Source organism: Platalea leucorodia (genome assembly GCF_965183815.1).
Source record: "Platalea leucorodia genome assembly, chromosome: Z".
NCBI lineage: Eukaryota > Metazoa > Chordata > Aves > Pelecaniformes > Threskiornithidae > Platalea > Platalea leucorodia.
The window spans coordinates 92,913,132-92,922,315 of record NC_138858.1 but is presented as its reverse complement, the minus strand read 5'-3'; the positions used below and the strand labels follow the sequence as shown (position 1 = coordinate 92,922,315).

The 9,184-nt window shown below is 49.1% G+C and overlaps 1 protein-coding gene across 3 annotated transcripts; it reads right to left on the bottom strand.

Moving 5' to 3' along the window:
- Positions 1–264: 264 nt before the first annotated feature.
- Positions 265–8,350, bottom strand: LOC309602789 (LETM1 domain-containing protein LETM2, mitochondrial-like). 3 transcript variants are annotated; one of them, XR_014230716.1, is made up of 11 exons: positions 8,155–8,350; positions 6,844–7,300; positions 6,541–6,684; positions 6,077–6,211; positions 5,438–5,641; positions 4,092–4,211; positions 3,375–3,485; positions 3,145–3,231; positions 2,319–2,393; positions 1,525–1,677; positions 265–1,077 (listed from the first exon to the last, which is right to left on the bottom strand). XR_014230716.1 is itself a non-coding variant. In XM_082336719.1 (10 exons), the coding sequence occupies exons 1-10, from the start codon at positions 8,199–8,201 to the stop codon at positions 1,627–1,629; spliced, it is 1,431 nt and encodes a 476-aa protein (XP_082192845.1). In that variant the 5' UTR covers positions 8,202–8,350; the 3' UTR covers positions 265–1,626. The 3 variants fall into 3 exon arrangements, 2 of the variants coding, with proteins under 2 accessions (XP_082192845.1, XP_082192844.1); XM_082336719.1 differs by having other exon boundaries at positions 265–1,677; XM_082336718.1 differs by lacking the exons at positions 265–1,077; positions 1,525–1,677 and having other exon boundaries at positions 1,690–2,393.
- Positions 8,351–9,184: the final 834 nt, after the last annotated feature.

Sequence of the window (9,184 nt, the reverse complement as noted above, 5' to 3'; positions counted from 1 at the left end):
CAGCACCAGTGAAATCTTGCACTGAGCATTTGTACTCAGCTCTTTAGGGGGTGAAATGCTTTTCTAGACGAAGCGGGCTCTGCAGATGTTCGGTCGCAGTTCTGTTCAAGGAACAGCAACCGCCAGTGTTAGCAAGGAGACAAGGCTTCCGTTAAACAGACAAGTAGCCAAAGGCTATTCTGTCTCAGTCCGCAAAGTAATGGCTACCAGCAACATCTCATCCGTGTTACACAGAGGAAGGAGCGACACTTGAGCAATGGGGTTATTTTATTGAAATAACATTTGTTCTCATTTACTAACCACCGATTAAATACAAATACTCAGCATTGCGTACTGGCTGTACGAACAGGGCAGGGGTGCAGGTACAGGAGTGAGAACGCAGCACAGCGGTAGCTGTCCTCTGGAAGCTGTTTCTGCGTTGCGAGTAAGGGCCTGAAGCCGTATGTTTAAAGTGCTGATAACACCTGGCCTTGAGAGGACTGGCTTTTTTTGAGTCGGATTGTTCTAAAGGCTGTCTGACCTCTAGAAAAGGTATTTCATTCTACTTAGCACCAAGCCTAACTTTAATTTTACAGTAAGTATAAATTACACATATTTAAAATCCATAATGTGAGCGATTTCTGAACATTATCATAGGACAAAGTAAAAAACTTAACAAATGCTAAAACCAGCTTTTCAGTATCCTCCTGTAGAGTCTACCAAACAAAGAGTCAACACTGGAGTGTGTGAAGAATCATTTTGTGAAGTACAGTAAGTCTGAGAGCACTTGCTGATGTGCAGTTCTGAGCCTGATAAGGTTTAACCAAGCCTTACATCGGACCTGGGAAATGTGCGTGGGTCCCCCGCTCGCTACCTCGCATGACCCAGTGGGATCCTAAAACCGCAGCTCTCTGCCTGCGGTAACAGCGTCTGGCACCTGCTGCAGCTCTTGCCGATGAATGCAAACGCTCACGCGGTGGAAGCTGTCCTCTTCACTGCTCTGCTCTTGTCCAGCAAGTTCTCAAGTCTTTCCGAACAGCTAAGTTCAACCACGCCACTGAGCAGAGTGCTGCTCCTCCCTCTGCTGCGGTTGTTCTCCTTGGTACAAATGTGACAGTTAAATACAATGGCTACACGGGTCATTCTGTGCGCTAGTTATTGGTTAAACCGCGCTGAGGAGGATCAAAAGCTTGAGCTTGTAAAGCTGCGGCAGCAGGGCGAGCTGCAAGCCCTGGATTTGTGGCTATGTTCCTGCAGAGGATTTCAAACTGTAGAACAGGTTTTACTGGACTTCCAGCCTAGCTCACTCTGCGCCGAGGCCTTTATGACAATGAAAAGCTGCCTCTTCTAAGGTTTAAGAGCACAAACACCTGCTGAGTGACAGCACAGACAGCAGCATCATTATTAACATATTTACAACAGAAGTTAAAACGGTGGGGGTAGGGGATCCAGTACAAATGCGAAGCCGGTGCCATTCAGGCTTAGCACGGCCCAGTTGCTAATAAGCTTGGAATAGACAGAGAGGCCCCGGAGGGCTACTGACACCTTTCTGTGTAAAGCAGCCTCCTGGAAAATCACTCTTCCCTTTTAAGGAGGTGCGGAGATGAAAGCTCTTCTCTCCCGGCGTTAGTCCTTGCTGGCTTCAGGCTAGACTCCGTTGGCGCCGGCCTTGCTGCTCTGAGATGCTTCCATTTTAGTCTAGGTGGAAGAGAAAGTTGCAGATTTTAGGCAGTACCGATACAAACACTTCTTAAAATTCAAACCTTTTTTGAAGAAGGTATCTTCCCATTTAATACAGGAAGCTGCTCTGGAGAATAACAGTTGACTAAGACTAAAGTTCTTCAGGGTAAAGGAGCATTCTCCTGCTGATAAAAGTCAGCCTGGACTCCCAAACTTGCCTTAAGCGGGCATCCGAGACGTAGACACAAGCAGCTAAATTGAAACCAAATATTCACAGAAAGAAAATGGGCAAAAGAAAGGCAAGTCACTGTAGAAATATTTTTACGGATACAAAATGGCACTTAACGCTATGGTGGTTCTGACGGAAGGCTGGTCTGTCCTAGCGGTCCAAAGCAGATTATTAAGGAAGAGTACAAGGCAAGGACATACTGGGAGTTCCCCACAATGCCCTGCTACCTTTCCCAGTTTGACTGCAGTCTCTCAGTCACCTGTGGTATTTTTGTATTTAACAGCCCTCAATGCAGTTCTCGTCCACAATTTCTCCAGTCGCTCCTTGAACTTCAGATTCACAACACCTTGTAGCACAAATTTCCCGTTTGTCTGTAAGTTGTGTGAAGAACAATCTCCTTTGGAAAGTCTAAGAATTTTGAAAAGCTTACCTCTCGTGGGGGAGGCTTAACTGACACTTCTGAGACTGGCAATTTCTCTGTTGGCTGAGATACAAATTCTTCATTCTTTAAGGAAAAAGCAGCTTTAAGTCACAGAACCCTCTCAGAAAACAACGCTCTAGCTAGACCCCGTACAGGCCCTTCTCCTTTCTGAATAAGGCTGTTCCCTGCAATGCGTCTTTGTGAGAGCTCTATGTCATCACTTCCATCGTTTCCCCTACGCAATTTAGCAGAGCTATTTGGAAATATTTCTAGCAGTTGACACAATATTCTCCTTTAATTTCTGTTGCTGCTTTTATCAGCTTGGACTGATCTAAGGAATTTACAACGCTGAGAACCATATGCCCTGGCTTTCTTACTCTAGATATTTTGGCTCTTTTTGTCCTGGACTACTCAGCCCAGGTTCACTAGGAGAGCTGAAAACAAGCCACCTTTTAGCTGGCTTCTCTGAGCAAACTGTACCTGGGTTGAAGTCTCTATATTTATGTGACTGCAGCAACATAGAAGCTTGTGAGTGCTCCTCTGCTGGCAGCCAGTAACGTGGTATTGAATAACCGGCTGTTTCCAGCAACAGGACAAGATGTGCCACAGCAGATCTCTGTACCCTTTCGTTGTCTCTTAAGTCAGAGTATGCAACCGTGAGGCTCTCAGGCAAAAACACGTACAGAATGCAAGAATATACATTGCTTATGTGCTCTGTGCAATGGTGTCAGACATTGGGTTTTGTCTAGCTTTGGAAAGGTCTGTTCACACGCTCTTCCCAAGGATTACAGCACCACACACTCATTTTCCTGCTTGTAGACTGCTATTTTCTAACCTTTCTTCCCTGTACAACGGGGGCAGGATCCACGAGGGTCTCTTGACCTTCGGGAACAGACGTCATGATTTCAGCAGTTTCATCTACCTACGGAAGAACATATAGTTCACTACAGTTATAACTTCAGTCCACTTGGAGGATCAAAGAACAAGATTCGTGTCACAGTGCTTCATTTTTATAATGCGTAATGGTTAAACTATTAACCTGAAAGTTTTATTCAAACAACTCACCTTATTTTGTGGAACGGGAACAGATTGTGGCTTTACATCTATTAAGTACAAGGCACGGGAAAGCAGGAGCAGAGAAGGGGGAACGTTCTCTTTTAAATGCAGATCCAGCCACTGTTAGAAGAAAACAGAAGGAAAAGTTATTTCATGTTGGCTGTACGTCAGTACTTACTTATATAGCACTCTTTGTCCTCAAAGGTCTTAAAGCTATCTTGAGTTTGGCTAATACAGTTTTAAGTTACCACAATGAGAAGAAAAAGTTAAGAATAGCGTGTGGAATACACACTAGAGAGGAAGTTTCCAGCTACCGGTGAGGTACCGACATCACCACTGACAAACAGCCAACAGCGAAAGCTCAGTACTTTGAGTCATCTACAGCTCACCTGAAATACAGCACCTACAGCCGTAATCTGTTTGAATGCTTATGAAAGACTAGTGTTGGCTCTCCTACAAGTCTTGGCTACTTTAGAAGCTTAAAACATATTCCACCCCCCTGCTTCATCTTGCTTCTAGCTGGTCCTGATGCTACTTGGTTTTCTCTTCAGTCTAAGACATAATCTGGATACTTCATGCCTTAAAGCTCAGCTACGCAGGTGAGGCTCCATCTAGAAACACTCGCGTGAATTCTTAGTGAAACTGTGCCAGCTCTATCTGAGCACTGCACGCCGTTCTGTCCTAGGCGAAACCTTGTCAAACAGGACTGGAGCAGAGTGTACTTGCCTGTCTGAGCTGTTCCTTTAGCTGCTCCTCCGAGAGACCCAACGATCGCATTCCTCTGGCTCTGCATGCGCTCTGCAGTTCAGACACACTTAGGCCACTGACTCCTTCCTTGGCAATCATCTGAAATGAAAAGGCACGTTCCTATCTAGGCACAGAGCAAGCCAAAACCCCGATGTACTTGATGAACTCGAGCCCAAAGAAATGTCTGTTTAGGTAAGCGTGCACAAAATCATACCAATGCAAAGATGAGACAGAACTGACTTTGTAGATAAGTCATTCTGTCCTTGAAAGCTAACAGTGTTCAGCTACAGAAGATGAAAAACTTTGATCCTGATTATTTTGGTTCCCCCCCCCAGTACTGAGAATTTCACTTTTACACGTGATCCTATAGGTTTGAAGAATTCACTCAAAGACAGGTAACTCTGACAACTGTCAAGATTGCAGGCTTTAAAGCTGAACCTGTGGTTAGTTGCGCATGCCTTTCGGAACCGGTCACCTCTTACTAGCAAGAAGCGTTCCGGTCTTTCCTCCGTGTTGTAACAGGATTCTTAACACCATTTCAAATTACAGTTCCAACACAATCATAAAATGTAGGCTGGAAGGGGCTTCTGGAGGTCCCCAGTCCAACCTCCTGTTCAAAAGAGGGCTAACTTAGAAGTTTCTTTACATTGCTCAGCCTTTTCCATTTATGCTTGGAGCCTCTCTAGGGATGGGGATTTCACAACCTCTAGACAACCTGTTCCACTGTTTACCCGCTCGCTGATTATTTTTTTTTTTTCTTATCAAGTTGGAATTTCCCTTGCTGCAACTTATGACCATTACCTGGTGTCCTTTCACTCTACACCTGTAAGTCTGGTTCCATTTTCTAAATAACCCCATTAGGCTGTTGAAAACAGCAAGCAGATTCTCCTTTGGCCTTCTCCAGGCTAAATAAATCCAGCCCCTTTATAAATGAATATGAACTCATACTGAATTCAGTTGGTTAAAATCTGGTGTTTCCATACAATATTTATTCCAGAATTGGAACCTCCCTTTATTACAAGTTAGTATGACTCCAGAATAAAAATATAAGGGTGTTCTAAAACAGTGACAATATCTGCAGTGCCACACTCGTTAGGGTTCACCAAAGGCAGCGAGGGTGCAGGAAAATGAACCCCCATTCTGTTTTTTTTCTGGAATCTCTCATGGGGAGAATCCCACTCCCATCAATATTAAACTTCACATCTGAGGAGGGAGTGTGGGCAGTGACGCACGCCTTATGTAAAGCAGGCAGCCTGTGATTCAGAGGGCAGAACTTGAGATTGCGAAAAGCGTGCGTTCCACCAAAGCAGCTATTTTAAACTTACCTCATCATCTGCCTTGATAGTTCTGAGTCTCAGCAGAAGTTGAAAGCGGAGCAGATTGTTGGTGCCAATGGGCTGCAGCTCAAGCAATTTGCAAAGAGCTACCAACTGCGGCCGCTCCAAGTGTTCCAGGGTCAGCTCATCTTCAAACAGCTTGGAGAAGCGTACGATCTCTTGGGTACTGGGCTGATGGCCGGTGTGACGAATCTAAACAAAGCAGAGGCATCAGGGCCAAAAGCCAAACTAGAACAGAATCACAGTTTGTGAATCCTCGTGCCTCTCTAAGGAAGAAGCCCGTCTTGTTTCTCACACAGGTATGATGGAAACAGAATGATATCGTTAAAAGGCCAAAGTGAAACAGTGTTTTTGAGTGGCGGCTTAAAGGATTTCACAGGGTAAAACTTCCACTGTTATTCCCGGATGGAAATGCTTGTCCGTACAGACAGATGGGGTCAAAAGCTAGTGTCAGTAGGGTGTTAGCTGCAAGAGGGTATCCCGTGAAGGATAACACCTGACAGGACAGCTCTGCGCTGTCAAATCTCTCTGCAATCTTTGTACAAAAGCCATACTCTCTGTCCAGAACAGCAGCACTAAAGCTGGTGTACGTCCTGTTGCTGTCATCCCCAGCACAGCCCCTTTTACCTGGTGCACATAAGAAGAGAATTGTTTTCCTTGTCCTGTATCTGCTTTGTTCCTTTTGGCCATCTCTGCAATGGTCTCCTGCAGGAACTTTGCTAACTCCAGCTTGGCATTTAATTTCTTTTTCTGCTTTTCTTCCTTCATTTAGGAAATAAAACACAATTAGAAATTCCACTTGAAAATCAGAAGGGAGGGGATTCTGGGAGAGAGATGAAGACTTCAGTACTAAAAACAAACAGGCTTTGGTTACTGTAGAAAATGAAATTGCTGTGTCCTTTCCTACTGACCGCTATTTACAGTACAATCTTCAAATTCTAGGAATAAGCTAGGAATGTCTGACCTAGACGTGTGTCTGAGGCCGATACTCATTTGCAGCAGCAGGCAGGAAACAACAGCTCTTTGTGCAGTCGTACGGATGTTCTAACGAGCTGGAGTACACAGCCTACATCTTCAGAAAGGACACAAACCTTTTTTGACTCAGTCTCAAACGTCGAGGGCAGCATTTCAGGGAAGAGTTTCAAGAATACAGGTAACAGAAATTCCATGAAGGGGACAATGACAAACACCAGGAAGGGAACCAGCCGGAAGAGATCTGCACAAGTTCTCAGCAACTGTACAGAGAAGAGCACAGCAAACATTATTATTCAACCAGACAAAAGAACCCCACGTTCCAAAGAAGTGGGGAAACTGAGTGGTTAAACTTCTTTCGTTACAGTAAGGCTCTTAACGCATCATTTTAGCGTTAAGGTGTTCATATGTCTGGCACTTACCCGTCGTCTCTCCCTCCTAGTGAGGACCTGACCATGTAACAGCCTCCACACCATCCTGGCAGCCACCTTGGTGTCAATCCAAAGCAAGTGGAATCCACTGTAATAGTGTTTCAGTTCATCCACAATTTTTTGGCGTAAAGGCTTTTTTCCCACGGGAGTCTCCACGACTTGTTTTGCTGGAGTTTTAGCAGGCTTAGTACCCGCGTTTACAGTACTTCGGCGGGGCGGAGGTTCATCTCGGAGCTCCTGACGCAAGCAGGCGGACGTGTGAAACGTTCGCACGACTTGAGCTGGCGAGTGAGGTAGGCCAGTGCCCAGCCACGCGCAGTGCAGCGACGGCTGGTTTTCAGAGTCTCTTACACAAGTCCGGTTTAAATGAGAATCCACTAGTTGGACAAAAGCAACCGCTGGAGAGTACGGAGGACTGGAGTGCACGAGAAGACGGGAGCCTCTGAAACTGAGAGGTATTTAAGCAAGTAATAGTGCATTGTGGCTAAGGGACCTAGGCATTACACACAAATTAGTGTTCTTAGTGCTAAATTAATCCTGCAAAATTAATCTCGTGGCTGCCTCAGCATCTGAGACTCTGATCCTTCAGCAATGGATAAAATATTGAGAATTTGTCCCACGCTAACAACTTCGTTCCTGGGGGAGAATAACTCAAGGCTTCAGCCTGCCTCTAGGAAGCTGTTCTACCGATTGCATCGTGCAACGTGCCAGTTGCACACACAGAAAAAGAAAGCCCCTTCTCCTCTCACCAAGCGCTTTAGAACAGGGTTCTCTGCTTTTCCTGCCCCTTCCCTCCCCCAGCAACATCGGCTGGACCAGACGGGCTGCGCACCGAAGAGGGGCAAGCGGTCAGACAGCTTCATCTGTTATTTATAAAGGAGCCAAGAGCTTGCAGGCTGCTACGCGTTACGACAGCTGCCGAAATCCCTTAAGTTTTAGATAAATCAGACATTCTACTTCTCATCTGACCTAGCTGTAGGTGTCCCTGCCCATTGCAGGGGGGTCGGGCTAGGTGACTTTTAAAGGTCCCTTCCATCCCAAAGCATTCTGCGACCTTCAGCCAGGCAAGCTGGTGCAGGAGCCTGGCGAGGGACTCTAGATGAAAGCATCGACATGGCGCTCAACGTGCGCGCTAGCAAGCATCGGAACGGCACCAGCCGCAGCCATTACATCGCTAAGGAAAAGCGCTGCGGTGCCGGGGAGCCTCCCGGCTGCAGGCCTGCTTTCCCCCAGCCCGTTCAGCTCCAGCCGGGCAGGAGGAGCCGCGGGAAGGCTGAGGCCCAGGCACCCACCCCGCCTTACCTCGGCCTGGCCAGCGCCAGGAGCAGGTTACAGCTGTGGAAGGCCATGGGGTCACCGGCTCCGGCTGGACGCGGGCGGCGGCGGGACCCTCATCCCCGACAGCCAAGGCGGGCGAGCGGCCGGGGAGCGGCCCGGGACCCTCCCGCCCCTGCCGTGGCTCCGAGGGGAGACGTGAGCGGGGGCTGGGGGTCCCCGAAGCTCCCGCGGCCGGGCCGGACCCCGGCGCCCCGGCCCCTCCCCGGCCCCGCTCCCCGCCAGGGGCCCGCCCGCGGCCCCGGTCCTCCCGGGCTGTCCCATGGCGCTCTAGCCCGGCCAGCTGCGCTCTATGGTACCCTCTCCATCACGCCATCGCCGTGCGTCACAACCCCTTCGGCGGAGGCCAATCAGAAAGCAGGACTGCGGCCCTGCCGGAAGTCACCCAATGGGAGCAGGGCGGGGGCGGGGCTTGACCCGAGGTGCCCTCAGGAAGGGCCGCTCATTGGCTGCGAGGGCGGCGGCGGCGAGGCGCGAGAGGGCGGGCCTTGAAGGGTGATGTCACGGGCCGGTGCGTGACGCCATCGCGAGGCGGTGGGGCTGGGCGTGACGTAAGGGAGGCGCTTCACCTGCGCCTTTTCCTTGTTATGTATGGAGCAGCCGGAGAGCGGGGCAGGGAGCGGGAGCCACGGGCGGAGAGGGGCTGGAAGGGAGCCCGCGGTTCTGCGCCGCGGCCCGCCAAGCCTCGGCCGGCGGCCCGGCGAGAGGCGGGAGGGCTCGGTAAGCAGGTGACGCGCACGGCGACGTCGTTTCGGCGGCGGCTGCTGCCTCGGAGGTTTCCTGCCGTCGTAGGGTTGTCAAAAGGGAAAACGCCGTCGGTAGCTGAGCGTCCAGCCAAGCGTTGACAGGACCCCTTTAGTTTTTCGTACGACGCAAAACTTTGCTTTTACGTGAAAAGCTCCCGTTTAAGCGACGGCGGTTTGTCTCTCTACACAGAGCAGACGGCGCTGTGAGCGGCTGCGCGTACGGCGGGGCCCGGAAGGGCAGAGCCTCCCGT